At 40.7% G+C, this 19,239-nt stretch overlaps 2 protein-coding genes across 2 annotated transcripts in view; both read left to right on the plus strand.

The window, feature by feature from the left end:
* LOC125177121 (olfactory receptor 51H1-like) overlaps positions 1–19,239 on the plus strand; it is a 307,668-nt gene that overhangs the window by 21,270 nt on the left and 267,159 nt on the right. The window lies entirely within an intron of this gene.
* Positions 9,651–10,604, plus strand: LOC125177120 (olfactory receptor 51E1). Its single transcript, XM_047879192.1, has one exon. The coding sequence runs from the start codon at positions 9,651–9,653 to the stop codon at positions 10,602–10,604; it is 954 nt and encodes a 317-aa protein (XP_047735148.1).

Genomic DNA, 19,239 nt, shown 5'->3' on the forward strand with positions numbered 1-19,239 from the left:
TTTAGGGCAGTAAGCTGGGGAAACCCCAGGGTTTCACCTTACTTGTTTCCCATGTCTCAGGGCTTACTCTCCTTCATTGCCTGATGCTTACTGTCTTGTAAACCATTGTGTACGTATATCATCCATTTCTTGGTTCCTTCAGGTGGATGTTGCTTCTTGATACTCCATTTTGGCCAGAGTAGGGATGTATATATTTTTTAAGTCTTCACATAGTCAAAGTTTGGGACGTTGAGGAAAACAGCAAAGATAGTTCAAGGGGGATGGCAGTGAGTGTCAGGCTACAGATTCCACAGGGCACCTGGAGCTCTTGTCATCACTAGTTTTGATGTGGTTCAAGATGGGATGGCCTGATTTAACATAGTCTATTTTTGCATAGTTTGAGTTAGCATACTCTGTGTTGTAAATTTAACACATATTGATGTAAAGCTGATAAGTAGAAAACAAGGAGAAACCAGCTAAAATTCACTTTGCTTTATTTATAGACTTAAAAAAAATTTTTTTTATTTGAGTATAGTTGACACACAATGTTTAATTAGTTTCAGGTATACAACATGGTGATTCAGCATCTCTATGTTGTGCTGTTCTTACCACAAATGTAGCTATCATCTGTCACCATGCACCACTATTACATCATTGGCTATATTCCCTGTGTCATACCTTTTGTTCCCGTGACTTTTAAAAAACTTATTTAAATATTCAAGGTATTTAGTTTCACATTAAAATTGTTCTCTAGTTTTATAAATGTTCTCTCACTATTTTTTGCCCTTAATAGAGAAACAAGATGGCATTGGTATTATATGGCTGGTGTTGGAGATAGGGGAGGTTTAAGGAAATCACATCTTCCTTCCTCAGCCAGAGATTCAGAAACCCAAAGCCAGGGAGTGCAAGATAGTATGGTCCCCAGGGATCCACGTTACGAGTTAGGTAGACACAGGGTGCAGAGCCTGGGAGACAAAGAAAATGTAGCTTTGGGGAAAGGTAGATGGGTCCATTGGGATCCAGACTTAGCAAGGACCCAAGCAGGGGCCACCAATGGGAAGAAGGCATAGTACAGAGAAAGCTTCAGGAAGAAAAGGAGCTCATACTTAATCATGGGACCTCACTGAAAGCTTATTCTGCTTTTCCTCTGGCTGAGTTTGATGAGCCTGGGAAGAAAGAGAAAAACCCCTCACAAAGGTCATGGCCACACAAATGAGTTTCTTCTAGCCTTTCCTTACTCATCCCCCTGTCTAACTTTACACTGGGAACTGGCCAATAGCCCAGCTGGCACAGGGCCCATCTGGGGAGGACTCTAGAGACCCTGTCTACCCACTGCTCCTCCTTCCCCATACCCTGAGGTACACTTTCCCAGGACATGGAAGCCAAGAAGGACACCAGACCTACAGTTGGCTACTGAGAGGTAGCTGCTCAAAGACCCTCTGGGAAGCACTCCCTCCACCAGAAGGGAGAAGCAGAAGGAGGGAGGAGGTAAGACAGAGAATAAATACCCAACCAGGGAGGCCCAAAGGAGGGGGTGGAGACAGAGAGTGGCAGCCTCTTCAGGAAGAGGACTAGAGGAAAAGACACACGTTCCTTCAGTGTGTTGAGGTGAGTGTAGGAGACCAGGGGATATGTGCAGGTGTGTGGGTTTCTTGTAGCTGGGGATTTCCCATTAGATTTTCCAAGTGAAGGAGAAACCAGGCTGTGATGAAATGAAGTATGGGGGTGGAGCCAGGAAGAATAAAGGAGGCTCCTGACTCAAAGGACAGTGTTAGTTTCTATGTGAGGTGAAGGGAAGCATGGACAGTGTTAGCTGCTGCCTGTGGGTAATTTTCAGGTACTATAAAAAGTGATCAGTTTACTGGGGTCCCCATTTAGATCCTGGCAGGAGCTGTCCTAAATGAAGGTGAATGAAGAACAGACTGGGTTGGGACTGGGTTAGAGTTCAACTGGGGTCCGTCCATGTATTCACAGGACCAGTCCTAGTTTGTTAGTGTGGTTGAAGTTCAGTTTGTGTTGGGGGTAGGGGCTCATTCTGTACTCTGCATCAGAAGTCAGAGTATGGCTGATACAGAGTGTGGCTGATATTGGGACTTCAAGATCCTCCTAGGGCTCTGGTCTTGACTCTGTGTGTGCCTAGGGGCAGGGTCCAGTCTTTATTCCATTTAAAAAGTGGATTACTGTCTACACTGTGACTTCCCCTGCCTTGCACTCTGTTCCCTGGCCCCACTGAACCACGTGCAGCTTTCCTAACAAGGTATGTACTCCTTCTCTCTGGGTCTTCGAATTTGTCAGTATGCACCTTTAACGACAAATTAGGGCCAATTTGTTGCTTTAGTTCCCCTGGCCCCCTCAATTAAATCAAAGCCCTTTGCCATGTCTTGCACGCCCCTCCGTGATCTGGCCCCTGCCCTCCTCTCTGACCTCACTTTCCCAAATTCCCCTGAGCTCTCAGTACTCTGGCCATGTTGACTTTCTTTCTGATCTGTGAACCACCAGAATAGAAGACCTTTTCCTTTTGTTGCCTCATCTGCTCTTTCCCTAGATGTCAGAATGTCTGGCATGTTCCTATCATACAGCTCTCAGCTCATACATCATCACCTCAAAGAGGCTGCCAATGACCTGCATCTCAAATATGGGTGCCTCTCCCCTGTCCTTTTCTATCTTATCACTCTATTTTATCTTTGTGTACTTATCTTTATCTGATATGTTCTTGCTTATTTGTTATTGCCCTCCTAGTGTATGAGCTCGCTGAAAACAGCCATCTTTTCTCTTTTATCTGTTGTTTTATCTCTGAATGCTGCTGTCCCCATATTCCGAACCCTGCCTGGTTAATCATGACTGGCCCCTCAAGTCTTGGCTCACAGGTTACCTCCTCAGGGAAGCTCTCTGAACCTGAAAATTTGGTAAGCTACTGTCTGCTTTGCTCCCAGGCTCTTGTACTTACCCCTATCCTAGCATTTATCACAACTTGTGATAGCTGCATAATTTGTCTCCATTTCTCCCCACCCCTGCATTGTTTACTGTGTGCCTTGTTTACTCTATGTCTCATTATCTCCAGTGTTTAGTGCAGATTCTGGTACCTGGTAGTCAGTTAGTCAGTCAGTCAGTCATTACTGAAAAAACATGCGTGTACCAATCAAAGTCCCAGATCAGGCTTTTTCACTGCACCATGTTTCCCTGTGTGTAGGCAACAAAGTAGTTCTGCTGGGCACTGATTACCAGGTCAAGCTTTGCAGCTCTGTGGGACTTTTAGAGACTCTGATCCTACTTGGGAAGGGGAGGGGCAGGGCCCTGAATCCCTGGAGCTCTGTTTGGGGGTGATTTTGGAGGCCCACGCTGCCTCTAGTGAATAGAACAGAGCTGGGAGCCTCACTCTACTGTTTTTGAATTAGAAAAATGAGAAAGTGCAAAGTCTATTCTCATTTTGACCCTTCTAAAATGAATGTTGGACACTACAAAGGTTCATCTGCTTTATCAAATCCAAAAGAGGTAGGGGGACAGAAGATAAGGATGACCTGAGGTAGAAGTGATTCTGGGGCTACCACACACATGGAGGATTAAGGAAGGAACCCCCCTCCTGAACTGAGTGATGAGCTCCCGCAGTTCTTGCCCACCGCAGCATTGCCCCTGAAGTTTGCCTTTTCTCTCTGGGCCTGAGAGTAGGATCCAGAGGCCCCCAGGTGTTCTGGGCTCCCTCTAAGGACATTATCTTCCAGATGTTCCCGCAGAGGCTGGCAAGGGCACCTGAGGCCCCAACACCGCTGCTCTAAGCACGGAGCATTGTATGTGTTTATCCCCAACAATGGTAATGACCATGAAACCCTTCTCCCATTCCTTGTTTGTTCCCCTTCCCTGCTGCACCTAAGTGGGGAGAGCTGGTCAGGTTTCCTGAGTCCTGGAGAGGGCCTCTAGACTCACGGGTCCTCAAAGTGTGGATTTCTTGGAGATAGCGTTAAAATGGACCTTATGAACCATTGGTCCATTCCTTTTTTTTTCCTAAATATTTATTTTTGAGAGAGGGAGCATGTGAGCACGCACAAGTGGGTGAGGGGCAGAGAGAGAGGGGAACAGGAGATTCAAAGCGGGCTTAATGCTGACAGCAGAGAGCCCGATGTGGGGTTCAAACTCATGAATCACAAGACCATGACCTGAGCTGAAGTCAGACACTTAACCCGTAAGTCTCTAATAAACTCTCAGCATCCTTATCAGTTAAATAGGATTAATAATACAGGTTAATGAGAGGCTCTCATAATATAAGAAGGGTAGAGGATAAAGTTTTTAAATCTCCATTGTGGGTACTGCCCAAAGTCACAGCCAGAGGAGTTGGGGCTAAAAGGAGAATGCCCAAGTCTTAGTCCGGGAGGGTCCTCTTTACTGCCCTTTTAAGTTCCCTTCCAAGAGTCTACCTGGGTAAGGTATCCTACTTACCAAGCCCTTCTATCCTGCCTCTCAGGTAGATTTTATTGCTTTCAGAAGGTGCAACAACAATTAAGGGCAGCCTAGAATAGGGGAAAATGTACAGACCTTGGTATTGGTCCAGCTATTAGTCCAGTTCTGCTTTACCAGTCAGCTATTAAACCCTGGGAGCACTTTTTAATCCTGTGGGACTTCAGTTTTCTCAGATATATATAAAGATACATAGAATTCCTATCATGTAGAATTTTCTTAGGTTAGAGATAATATTGTTACAGCATCCAGCATTTGGTAGGAGCTCAGTGATTTCTATTTTTGTCATAAAAAGCAATAAAATCAGTTTTGGGAGTAACCTCATTGTTGTTCTCTTGGATCAGAAGAAATAGAGCTCATGGCCCCTGGTCTACCTCCCTGACTGCTTTTCCATGTGTTTCTGAGAAGGAGGATGTTCAGAGAGATCTGGGAAGAGTGTGAGGGTGGGCTGGTCATGGGGGCTGAGCTGGCACTGGGGGACAGAGTCCTGGAGGCCAGGGGGAGGGAATGAGGAGAATTGGAGACTTCAAAGTGTATTTCTCCTCTGTGTAGTTGTGACTTCTGCTCCCTCCATCCTCAAGAAAGGGCCAAGATGTCCTTCACAGTTCTCCAAGGCACGCCTGCGACTTGCTGAGATAGTGTGACTTTTTCTTTTTCAAAGAAAGTCCCAAGCCTATTCCCTGGGGTTAGGGAAAGGAAAGAAAAAATACTTTCTTTGTTTATTTTTTCTTGAGTATGTTTTACTTTCAAACTAGAGTGATTTAGTTCCTATTTCCCCCAGAGTTCCAAATGTTCTCTGAGTACATGCAAATGGTTCTAATTACCAACAGCCACTCAGACCCGATGACATCTGTTCCCTCTGCCTGCCTCCTGGCAGGACTGTGGGAGATTGGGATGCTTCAGTCCTTGGGCCTTCTGTCTGGTCTCCCTACCATCCCTTCCTTTTTCTCTTGCTGAAGTTTCTGTGGCCCAGCCTGATATTTTCCCCAGCAGTAGCTGCCCACTTTATACTGCTGAGGCATCTCTCTCCCAGACAGCTGAGTCTTCTCCTTGTCTGATGTCTCCACATCAGTGCTTATCCTTTGCCGTTGAGAGAGATGGGCTGCTAGCTACTGTGTATGTGTGTATGAGTATGTGCCTGAAGTGGAGTGGTGATTTAGGTGACAAATGGGGAAAATGAAAAGTTTTCGGGAACTGTGTGTTTTCAGGAACCTTGTTTCCCACTTTAATGGAAAAAATTTAAAAGTGCTTCACATATTGTGATATAGGTTTTACAGCACCCTTTGACATGCCTTATCTCATAATTTTGCAGCAGCACTGTAAGGTTGTTACTGTCCTCCGCTTATTTTGAGTTGAGACTTGCATTTCTAGCCCCAGATTTGACCCTTAGAGGTAATAGGTTGGAATATGCCAATCCAATGATTATTTCCTAATGATTCCTAAGGTGGAACATGGTGATCCTGTTCTACCATGTCTGTTCATGTGAAATTTTTGGATGCTATAGATATCTGGCCTCCTGGAGTAGCAGAGCTTTCTTGCTGATGTCTCCAGAGGGGGCATCCTAGGTCACCCTGTCACTTGGGCATAAACTGTGCTGCATGTCTACTTTGCATTTATGTAGAGCCAAGGCTGCACCTGCTTTGTTCTCCATGTATCCTTTCATGCCCTCTGCTTCCCTGGGTAATAAAGGCCTTTTCTGTTTGACTGTAAAGATTCTTGTTCTAAAATTAGGACTACCCTGCACTGACCTTCCAAATATTCTTTCATTCTTCTCCAAAATCTATAGTTCATACAACGGGCAGTCCTTCCTACCTCCTTGCCTGTGCTATCCTCATTAGATGTCTATTTAGGGATTCTTCTTTTGATAAAACTCACTTTCATTTTCAATAAATGTTAACTGCATACTAATTAATAAATATGGTATGGTCCCTGCCATTCAGGAATCCATAATTCAGGCAAAATAAATATAGAAATAATTATAGTTCAAGACTGTAAATGCATGAAAAGAGACCTAAATAAAGTTCTTTGGGAACACAGGGCAGGAAGCATTTAATTCTACCCAGGGGTAGAAGTTAGCAAACAGCATAGGAGGGAGACAGTAAACCAGGATGTGAAAGATGAATAAGATTTTCTCAGTGGGAAGTCAAGGAAGGGGATCTGGGAAGATCTTGACAAAGGAATGAGAAGTAAACAAGAGAAAAAGACACAGAAGCATGGGAATCAGTGCCACCTTCATGAAACAACATGCATTCTAATGTGGCTGGAGCACAGGGGCCATGGTCAGCAGTGATGAGAGAAAAACCTAGGGCAAATGCTGGAAGATAGACTTTTTGTCACAATCTAACAGTTGAGTCTTTTTTCTAGAATTAATTTGGAACTTTGAGAGGTATTTTTTAAGCAATAGATAGCTGATTTCATTTGGTGGAAAGATTGTTGGGATTGTGCAGATGAAGAAGGTGGCACTGGAGACATGGCAGTCAGAATAGAGCCTCTGAGCTTGTGTGGCTGTTCAGGCCACCCCACAGAAAAGAAGGAAACACTGTAAGAAAACGGTTAACAATGATAGATGTAATTATTTGCACCTTTACTTTGTGTCAGGCATTGTGTTAAACGCTTTATACTCATTGTTTCATTTAATACTCACATTGACCTCTATTAGGCAGTCACTATTATCCTCATTTTAAAGATGGGGAGACTGAGGCTTATAAAGGTTAAATTATTTGCCCAGATGGCATAGCTAATGAAGTTAGCCACCAGGATTTGAATCCAGGACTGAGTTCAAAGCTTTTGATTTTTGGACAGGGAGAGTTGAATATGCCCGAGAGTCAGGTGATTCCTTTCAGTAAGACTTTAGAATTATGAGTCTGGATCACAAAAGACAATTCAAGCTTGCTAAACAGATTTGGGAATCAATAGTTTTATGTGACAAATAGATTTATTGAAGGGGATGGGATGGCCAGGGTAGAGGGTATAGAACAAGAGGGGAACTGAGGATAAAATTCTGAGAGCATTATTATCTAAAAGTATGCATAAGGGTCAAGCAGAGGAGTCTGCAGGTCCAGAAAGGAGACCAAGAACAGATGATCAGAGAAAGATGAGGAGCAGTAGGAGGAGGAGGGAGAGTTTTAAGAAGGAGAGAACTGCTCATAGTGTCATAGGTTACAGAGGTCAGTACAGAGGATTTCAGACACTGATGACTTTGGCTTCTTTGCCTGATTTTCTAGGCTAAATATGGCTCCTTATACCCTTTCCCTCCAGCAGTTGGAATTAAACTTTCAAAAACCCATGCTCTCAGTGTTTTGCTCTCTGTCTGGTGTGAGGGAACCCTTGTGGGATAGCTCAATGGTGAAACAAAGATTATTGACACATTCTGAACCCAGTGAATGATGTAAGTCCTTCCTGATGCTGGCCATGCACTCTTCTTTACAGTCAACTGCTGTCTGGTAACTTGTCTTAGTATTTCACTTCTTTTCAGGACTGATTTTAGAGGTGAGATTAGTGATTAGTCTGGGCTTTGAGTTACAAATGGCTCACACTCACCTGCTCTCTGGTAACGCCCATTCCAGTTTCAAGATCTTAGGAATCTAACCTTTTCTTTTTTCCTCCCAAGATAAAATTATCTTAAATATATCCTAGCAATAAGTGGCACTATTTCCATTATGGGAAGAGGAGATAGCTAGTTTCCAGATTATAGCCAAGCATATTTTCATATATGTAACAAGTGTAAATTTATATAATCTAGTAAGTCATAGAAGCACATGAATATTTGTGGATGGAAAAAAGGAACGGATAAAGGAAGTTAGTTAACTCTCTAATTGTTTCAACAGAGAGATAAGATCTGAGAAAACTCGTCTGACATTTCCCATCTCAACAATCTTTAGTTATAGCCATCACTTTTGTAGCCAAATTTGGGGATAGCAACCCCCTGCTATAGGACTGATTATTTCTGCAGTGCTTCTAATGCCATCATCATCTTTCAGGTTTAGTCTTCTGTGTCAGTCCCTCTCTTTTAAGCTTGGTGGGTCCCCTAGACACAGAGCTTGAGATGGTGATTCTTGTTTAAGTGATGTATTGACAAACTACTGTCCTGAGAAGAGGGGTGAGATGGGCAGGATAGACAAGGGAGAGAAAGCTAAGCAAGGCTGTGGTCTCAGCAAAGTCTGGTTGCTCAGAAAGCTCTGAAGTACTCATTGCATCACAGCTTAGGTCCCACCTGGAGGCAAGGCGACTAGCTCTTTGCACCTTTATGTCAGGCAGTCATTGACCTCTAGATGTGTCCTGGGGTTGAGGTGGGCGGGTATAGCATAACTTCTGGGTGAAGTGCCTCTCATTTGATCAAGGATAATTTTCTGGAGAAAGGGAGAACTGTGAGCCTTTAGTACTCCACACCCACTGCAAATATAGGTGCATTGGTTTGGTGGAGGGGATCTGAGTGATATACCAGTGGCACCCACTACAGCTATTGTTCCTTTTATGATACAAACTGGATAGTCTGGACAATGTAAGACTCTGGATGGACATTGGACAGGAGTAAAGTATAGAGTCAGAGTTTAGAATGAAGTTAGTTTGTCAGTTTTTAAAACTGGATTAGGGATTATCATAATAAAATAGGTATTATTAAGTTTTAGATCAAGTTTGAAATAGCTTCCAGAATTAAGCGTTAGATTAATGTTAAAGTCTGAGTAAAGGTTAGAATGAGAGACATCATTAGGATTAATGCTAAGATTAGGTTACCATGTTGATTTGTGCTAGTATTGCTATATTTGGATTAGAATTAGTTTTAAAGATAGCCTAATGATAGAATTACAGTTGGTACTGAACATAGGGGAGCATAAGGGTAGGACAGGGTAGAGGAAATTATGGGACGACATAAAAATATCATCTAAGTCTGTATACTCAGTCAATAGCCTATTTTTTGTGAACTAAATGATGTAAAATATGCTTAGAATTTTTGTTTTAGTATTTTACTTGTTTTCAGGATTGAATATAGAGGTGGGATTAGTAATTAGGACTGGGCCTTGAGTTACAAATGGTGGTTAGATTGAGTTTAGAATAGAATCAGAGTTTGGATAGGCAATGAAATTAGAGTTAGATAAGAGAATAGGACATCAGGGTGGAGGGAAGGAAGCATGGTTTTGGGATCCTGGAGTATCTGACAATGGCTTATTTATGTATTCCAGCCTGTACCTGCTTGGCACTGGTTGAGGCTCCTCTTCTTCACTATGGTGGACACCAATGGCAGTGAATCTAGTGCCACATATTTCATTCTAATAGGCCTTCCAGGCTTGGAAAAAGCTCAGTTCTGGTTGGCCTTCCCATTATGCTCCCTCTACCTTATTGCTGTGCTAGGTAACCTGGCAGTCATCTGCATTGTGCGGACTGAACACAGACTACATGAACCCATGTATATTTTTGTTTGCATGCTTTCTGGCCTTGACATACTTATCTCTACTTCATCTATGCCCAGAATGATGGCCATCTTCTGGTTCAATTCCACTACCATCCAGTTTGATGCTTGTCTTCTACAGATGTTTGCCATCCACTCCTTATCTGGCATGGAGTCCACTGTACTGCTGGCCATGGCCTTTGACCGCTATGTGGCCATTTGTCACCCACTACGCCATGCCACTGTGCTAACATTGCCTCGTGTTACCAAGATTGGCGTGGCTGCTGTGGTACGGGGTACTTCACTTATGGCACCCCTGCCTATCTTCATCAAACGGCTGCCTTTCTGCCGCTCCAACATTCTTTCCCATTCCTACTGCCTACATCAAGATGTCATGAAGCTGGCTTGTGCTGACATCCGTGTCAATATCATCTATGGCCTCATTGTCATCATCTCTGCCATTGGCCTGGACTCACTTCTCATCTCCTTGTCATATCTGCTTATCCTCAAGACTGTGTTGGGCTTGACACGTGAAGCCCAGGCAAAGGCATTTGGCACTTGTGTCTCTCATGTGTGTGCTGTTTTCATATTCTATGTACCTTTCATTGGGTTATCTATGGTGCACCGCTTTGGGAAGCGGCATGACTCCCTTCTGCCCATCATTATGGCCAACACCTACTTGCTTGTTCCTCCTGTGCTCAACCCTATTGTTTATGGAGTGAAGACAAAGGAGATCCGGCAGCGTATCCTTCGTCTTTTCCATGTGACCACCCATACTTCAGATCCCTAGGTGTCAGTGAAAATTTCTTTTCCTCTCAAAGTTTTTCAATTCAGATTTTAATATCAACATTTTGGAAGACATTATTAGGAAAAAAAACCCTTCCCTAATAGAAACACAACGGATACCTTCAAACAGGAAATTGGAGAATCTCTGTATGGATAGGGCAGCAGAACCATACACTCCCAATCCCTGTTTTTAAATATTATTTTCACTTTATAATTCTCTTTTTATGATTATTAAAACCCTGAGATGGTTGTGGCTGGAGAGCTATTTCTTCCCATTTAACCATTTAGTCCAAATCTCTGCTTGCATTGATAGTCCACAGCATTTCTGAGATGAGAGTTGTACATCTAAGGGACATTGATCAAAAGTTAAGCATGGAAAGAGTAAAATAAACACAAAAGCACAATATAATCAGGTAATCTTGCTTGAAACTATGATTTTTTCTTCAGAATCCCCAACTGTATTGGATCCCAGGAAAACAGATGTACCGGGATTTCTTTCTTCAAAATGATCTCCACAGAGAATAAATAATTTCTTTTATTCTAGGAACCAGCTCTCAAGAGGAGGATTAGAGTAGAACCTTGAAAATACTACAATTACCTACCTTAATGAAAGATGACACACTCTGTTCTGAGCATTTTTACAGATCATGGATACTTTCCCTTCACTATCTTATCAGTGTTTTTATCTGGGTAGGAATATGATTAGAATCATCATTATACAAATGGGAGAATTGATACTTAATGGGGATCAGTGAATTATATGAAGTCACAAAAATTGTCTTTTGATATCCATATTGTGGGGAGGGACTGTTAGAGAAACCTGTGAGGTAGTGAGTTAGACATTTCAAAAGTCTTGCATTTTTTTTTTAGGGGAGGTATTTAATTTCCTTCCTCACTCATTTAGTATTGCATATAGGAATTTCCTGTTAATGTTGCTGATGGCTTTAATTCCAATAGTTCCTGGTCCATTTGCCACCATACCTGGGTAGTAACAGCAGAATGTGTTTGGGACATTCCCAAACAGTGGCTAGTTTGGAAAATAGTATGATTAGCAGTGGAGTCACTCAAAGGATAGCTGGAGAGACACTTTTTGGAGAAATGCAGCTGAGAAGACCTAGAAGCTCATGACAGAAATGACAGGTCTCTCACAGACCAGGGGTCTAGAACAGGAAGCATCATGAGGCTGAGCAAGGCCAGTGGCCCATGTGGCTAGCTGGGAAGCAAGGTTAAGGCAAGCATGGCTCCAAAGAAACTAAATAGAGCATATCAGTGGATACGGCCTATCCCCTAGGCTCTGAATGGCCCTGTGGGTGAAGCCCACAACATCAGTGCTTGGAGAACAAGGCTGTAGGAGAGGCCATAAAGACTAGTATTTACCATGAATATAGTCCTAGAGGTCTACTTAGGCACAACACTTCTAGATGGAAGCAGAACGGGAAGGAGAAGGTGTGGGCGCTACAGGAGTGAAGCAGGAATAGACAGGGAAGAAATGAGACCATTACCCATGGAACGCTTGTTAGACCTAAACAGAAGCAGGTAGTATAGTAGAAAGCTTGGCACAGAACCCGCCAGAATTTTCTGGCTATAGCTAGCAGACTGCTTGTTAGAGAGGGTATAGAGAGAGCACATGTGATTTCTTGGACTGGAATCCAGAAGATGAGAATTGTGAGCAGTATGGAATCTGATATGCTCAGGTGAGTGGTGGCCAGCAGAACTAGGAGCATGAACTAGAGTCAGTGCAGGCTTTGGTCATTTCGGGCAGAGGAGTGGCCCCTTACCCAGTAAAGCCCTGACATTGGGATTGAGAGAAAGAGAATTAGAGAGAAACAGACAGATTTTCTTTCTTATTAGGAAAGCAGTATAATAAACTTTTGACATTCCCCAAATGCAAAAGAAAAGTATAACAAACTCCACTAAAGTTGTCACATTGAAAGACAAACATTGTTAGCATTTTTGTGTTTATTTATCCAGATTTTTAATAGGTGTTTGTATGCATGCTTCTGTATGGACATATGATGAATGTGTGTTACCAGTTTTGTATTTGAAAGCCCGTTAGATACAGGGATAATCAACAGATAAATCGGACACATTTAAATTTTTTTTAATTTAAAGATACAGCCATTATTCTAGATTTTAGAAGGGATTTCAAGTCCGTGATAGTATGCTCATGATAAGTTTCATGGCTTTAATCTTAAGTGACTTAACCATTTTGTGAGTATAAACACACACCACCACCACCACCACCTTCCTTTATCTAATGTTTTAATAAATACTAAATTATTAAATGCCAGATAGAGACAAAGCTATAGCAGGACTCTTTTAACTTCTAGGTCAGATTTCTGGTCATTTATTTAGTGACTACTCACTGGGTCACCTGGAAGGGCCTGGAGTTAAGGACTAGAATGAGAGGGATAGGCTGCCTCTTTCAGGAGATTTGGCTGGAAGTTAGGGTATGTTCTGGCAAAGACCTTCATCATGTGCCTTTCACATAGGTATCCTTTTACCTTCTCCATTTCCTTTGTTTAGGCATTGCTGCCTCTGACCCTACTGCCTCAGCCACTTGGACCTTTGTTCGGTCCTGGAGGAGTCTGAATAATACTAAATCTCAGTCTGTGAGTCAGTCATTTTTTTTAGGTTTATTTAGAAATGTTTCATAAATGTGGCTTGTGTTCTCCATTCTGCTTACCAGTGTTCTGGTCCAGATACTTACCTCTTGCTTAGAGGATTGTCATACTTTCACATTTGTCTCCTTGCCTTAAACATCTTGTGCACGAGTCCTAAATCCCATGTAGTTTGCAGGAATTTTTCCAAACACAATTCCGATTATCTTGCTCCCCTACTTAAAATCCATTGAGGATCTTTTATTGCCTCCCATACAGAGTTACTTCTTAGAATGACAGTAGGCCATTCTTTTTTACTTTTATATATGTTCCCATCTTATTTTTTCTGTGTAAAATCTCTAATTTTTCCACGTAGTGTGTTTTTCAGCTACTTTATAATACTTGCTATCTCTCAATGATTTCATGCACTTTTAAATCCTCTATTTCACTCTATTTCCTTTGAATTGCCTTTTGCCATTTTTTCTTTTTAGCAACACTTGATAAAATGAAACTCTTTTATCATTTGTCAGGCCAAAAGAGGCATTTTCTCTTTAGTATCCCTAGACCTCTTGGTTCATACTTTAGAACTGGACCATTTACAGTTCAGAAAAGTTTGAGTGAGCTTCTGAGTCATATACGCTCAAGTTAATAAAATATACTATATTATTACTTTAATTAAATTGAAATAAGACTCCTTTGGATGCAATGAGCATACATGTGGAGAGTCTGTCTTTAAGATAGACAGACCTGAATTTGGGAAAGTGCCGTATTATACCATTGGTTTAGGATTTCAGAGTTGATGTTTGTTGTTTATCTCTTAAGGTACAGTAGTCCCACTTCCTATCCACAGGAGATACATTCTAGGACCCTCAGTGGATGCCTGAAACTGCAGATGATATATGCTATATGTACTGTACGATGCTTTTTTCTATATATACATACCTATGATATTGTTTGATTTATAAGTTAGGCACAATATGAAATTAACAACATAATTAATAATAAAATAGAACAATTATACTGTAATAAAAGTTATATGAATGTAGTGTCTCTTTTTCAAAATATTTTATTGTACTGTATACTCACCTTTCTTCTTATGATGATGTGAGATGATAAAATGCCTACATGAAGAGATGAAGTGAGGTGACTGATGTAAGCATTGTGATGTAGTGTTAGGCAACTACTGACTTTCTGATGATATGTTAGAAGGAGATTCATCTGCTTCCAGACTACAGTTGATTGTGGGTAACTGAAACCACGGAAAGTGAAGCCATGGGTAGGGGGGCAGTATTGTATTCTCAAAACTTCTTGTTTATTCCCGGACATCTCATAGCTTTCTTTGTGTTAGACTGGATCCAAAGGGAATGAAGATGATGCAGAATCAGATTGTAGTCTGCCTTTTATACAACTAAGGGAGCCAACAGGATACAGGGCTTTTAATTCTAAGAAAGTTAAAGAACAAGGGGATGGAGAATCAGCTGCTCTTCTTCCACGGTCTTCTTCCCAGACATGTCCAGATCCCTGACTTACTTCCAAATCCATTTCCTCCTCCTTCTCCTCTTATTCTTCCCTTTCATCTTTTTCACGACCACGATTGACAGGAAATGTATTCCCTACCTTTGTTTTTAAGCTGTTTTTGTGAGTTATTGTTCCTTATTAAAATATAGATATATCAGTAGAGAGAAGCCACACTTTCAAAGATAGCGAGTGTGACATTTGGAAGGTAAAAATTGCTTCTAGTAAAAATCACCCAGAAAAAGTATCCTTAGAAAAGGTGGCTGATGGGAAGGAGGACTTTAAGAAGGAGTGAAAGATGTATCACCCTTTCTTTATCTAACTTAGAACGTCTTAGGTCTTCCAAGAAGTTTTCCATCTTATCTAAGGTGTGAAATTTATTGGTATATTTTCTTACAATCCTTTTAATATCTGCAGCATCTGTAGTGAGATCACCACTCTCATTCTTGGTATTGACAGTTTGTGTTTTCTCTCTTTTTTCTTTCCTGTTCAGTTTGGCTAGAGGCTTACCAATCTTAATACTTTTCTCAATGAAATATATTTTGGTTTCATTGATTTTCTTTATTGTTTTCTTTTTTTTGTTTTGTTGATTTTCTCTGTTATTTTCTTTCTTCTGCATACATTGGATTTAACTTCCTCTTATTTTTCTAGATTCTTAAGGTGGAAGCTGAGGTTACTGGGATCTTCTTTTCTTATACAGGTACTGTAGTGCTATGCATTTCCCTCTAAGTACTGTTTCAGCCTGCATCTCACAAATTCCATATGTTTAATTTTTATTCAGTTGAAAATAACTTGTAATTTTCCTTTTCATTTTTGCTTTGACCTATAGTTATTGTAGATTCTGATTCAGGAAGTCTGGCATAGGGCTCAGCAAGATAGAAATTTAAAAAGGGTCCATAAGTGATTCTGATAGATAGCAAGGTTTGGGAGCCCCTGGCTAAGATGGGAAGTGTGGGACGGCAGACAGAGATAACATTGGCCATTTGAGGGTGACTAGTAGCTGGTGAGGGATCCTTCAGGACTGTACTTTATTTGGGGTATTGTGTGGTATGAAACAAGAAGACAGTTGGGTTGTAGAAGCATAGGAATCAGGCAGTTCTGCTTCTGAGGGGACTATTTCCAAGGGTTAACAGATTTTGTCTTCAGTATGATGTGAAAACAGTCTTAACCAAGAAATTAAAATAAGAACCTCTGAAACATGTGACCTCTGAAACATGTGATTCATTTCCCTTTTGAATCCTTGGGTTCCCTGATAGGTATTCCCACAAGACACTTTCTTCTTCTCTTGTAATACTCATTATGTTTGAGAAATGCTTATTTAATACCTGTATTTGCTGCTGAATTGTATGTAAGTGTATGAGGGCACTGTTTCATTGAACCTCTTCATCATTGCATCCTGGGACATAGTAGATGTGCCTGGGGCATAGTAGATGCTTATGACAGACATTGACTACTATTCACCACACTAATTCATCTGCATCCAGGACACACAGCTAGGCATTTCCCAGCCTCCTGTAAGTTGGGTATGATTAAATTCTAGCCATTACTTTCAATGTGAATGGAAGTGATGTGTGCAGCTTCTAGACCTGGCTTAAAAACTCTCCTATGTAGTCTTCAATGTTGACACTGCATGTGACTTGGGAATCCACTTGTTGCATATGGTAAACCACCAGCAGCGAGTTCCTAAAAAAAAAAAAAACTATGTAGAGCCAAACCCTTTTACCTGCAACCCTCCACCAACGCATATTTGCACCATTTGTATAAATGAAAACTGACTGTGTCATCACTGAACATATTTTTGTTTTTAAAGTAGTCTAGCCTTGCAAATACAACACTAAATAAATATTGGTTGAGTAAATAGCTTAGAAACTAAAAGAAACAAAACCTGGAAAGTGAGGGGCTCCGATAAGACTGCTGATTATCCTTCCAGAAAAAACATTGGAGGTATGAATTTCTTAAAAGAGGAGGTATTTCCTTACATTAGCATAATTATCACAAAGTCTTTATGAATCAAGATGACACCAAACTGGGTCTTATATAGGCTTTTATTAATTTTCTTTTGGTCAATGTCCTCTTACCTCAGGAAATTTACATTATTGTTCCTTCTCCCTCTTGGATATTCAAACTTATCATCTCAATCATTTCCAGCATTCATTATGTTCAAGTCTCTTCCATATTAAAAACAACAAGTATCAACCTGCCTAGATCCTATATTCCTCTTTCATCTCTTTCCTTTCTTAGCCAATCTCTTACAGAAGTTATCTATAACTTATCTCCATGTGTGCATCTTTCATCTAACTCTTTCATTACTGCAATATAACTTTGTCTTCCATCAGACTACCAAAGGCATTCACTATCATCATCAAGGAGCTCTGTGTGTCTGAGGTTTTAAGTCCTTACCTTCCTTCACTTCTCAACAACATTCAACACAGTTGACTACTACCTCTTTCTTGATACATTTACTTCCTTTGCCATCCATGGCATCACACCCGTGGTTTTCCTCTTATCTCTCTCAGTACTTCACAGTTTCCTTTGCCACATACATTCTACTTGGGCTTATGAGAGAACATGGTATATGAGGGCCTGAAATTAGCCCTTTAATTGTTATGCAGTGACACTTGGGTTGATGGCTTTTATTGCCATCTGTATATCATGACTTAAATTTTATCTCTAGTGTAGACCATTTGGCTAGTCAAGAGTTCCTGGGCTATAAGTCTAATGGCCTGTGTATTCTAGTCATTTGGATGCTTTCAGGGGAGTTCAGGCTCAGAGTGTCCATAATTGAACTCATGATATTCTTTGCCCAATAAGTTTCTTTATTCATGTTTCATATTTCAGTTAATCATGCCACCATTTACCCTGAAGTGTCCCAAACTATCAGTAATCCTTGGCCTTTCCTTTTTCTTCTCTTAGTCTTCATATTTGATCCAAAGTCAAGTTATATAATTTCTACTTATATAATAAGTTTGAACCCATCTCCTTCTCTTTATCTCCACACCCCTAGTCCAAGTTTCCACTAAATTTCATCTTGACTATTTTGCTACCCTTCTAACTGATAATTTAATATGTTCTCTACAACAAAATATAAAAAAAAATGATGTTTTTAAAATAAATGTGGTCATGTCAAAATGATCCTCATCCCTGATTAACACACTAATTATTTCCCATATTTCTGATTGGTTCTCATTTATGTTTTTCACATTTATCTTAAGCCATAGGTTCTTTGCTCTTTGACTTCCTGGTAGCACTACTTTTCATTCCATTCCTTTACTGTGCCATGCTTCCCTTTCCACAAGTTCTTTGGAGACAGTGTTTTCTTTGCCTAATATACCTTCCCCTAAACAGTCTCCTTTTTCCTAGTTAACTTGTATTCAGAATTTGGACATCATCATAATTATCACTTTTTGAGAAAAGCCATTCCTGATTCTTTGAACAGGTGAAATACGTTTATTGTGTACTTTCATCTATTAATTAATCTATTTATTTAGTCACCATGGTGAGCAGAATTCTAAAACACTACAAAAATATCCTGTTCTAGTTCCCAAAACCTTTGTATACGTGAAATATCAATTCTATGATTATGTTGTTATATGGCACAGCTGACTTTAAGATAGGTGTGCTTGAGCCCACGTGAGCCCTTAGAAGAAGAGACATTTCTGCAGCTAGCTGGTGACAGAAGTTAGAGATATTCAAAGCATGAGAAGAATGTGATGCATTGTTGCTAGTTTGGTGATGAAGAGGGTCATGTGAGAAGGAGTATGGAGCCTTAAGGAACTGAGGAAGACCAATAGACAGCAGTTGCACAACCTTAAGGAACTTTCTTCTGCCAACAGCTCAAATGAACTTGGAAACAGATTCTTCTCCAGGGCTTCCAGGTAAGAACCCAGTTGGCTGACACTTTGATTTTGGCCTTATGAGACCCCCAGTTAGAGAATCTAGCCAAGCCCATCCTCCAGAATGTGAAGTAATAAATGGGGTGTTATTTCAAGATACAAACTTTTTTTGTAATTTTTTAACGCAGCAGTGGAAAACTAATATAGTAACTGAATACATTTTTAGTGCTATTAACATTAAGTACTATTAAAATGAGTGCAAACTTTGCATTCAGAATGCAGTGTAGAAAAAAAGTGTTAGGCTCTTCCTTCATTGAATTTATAGTCTACTGGGGGAAGAAGAGCCTAAATGGATAGCTCTTAATTCATTGTAAATTTACATTTATTTTGGTATATATGTAGTCTAGTCCCGCAAATCTTCAAATGTGGTAAAATACCACTTCTGTGATTGTGTTGTGTTATATGGCACAGTTGACCGTAAGACAGGGAGTTTATATTCATATGGGTTGAGATAATTACAAGAGCCTTTAAGAGAAGGGACATTTCTGCAACTGGTGACTGAAGAAGTCAGAGATATTTAATTGATGTGTATTCCTTCCATAAAAAAATCAAGTTTGGTTTTGGTACCTTTATATTATGATCAACTAGCAGAGTGCTTGGCACATAGGGGTCACTAAAGAATAAACAAACT

The sequence above is a fragment of the Prionailurus viverrinus genome, chromosome D1 (assembly GCF_022837055.1).
Source record: "Prionailurus viverrinus isolate Anna chromosome D1, UM_Priviv_1.0, whole genome shotgun sequence".
NCBI lineage: Eukaryota > Metazoa > Chordata > Mammalia > Carnivora > Felidae > Prionailurus > Prionailurus viverrinus.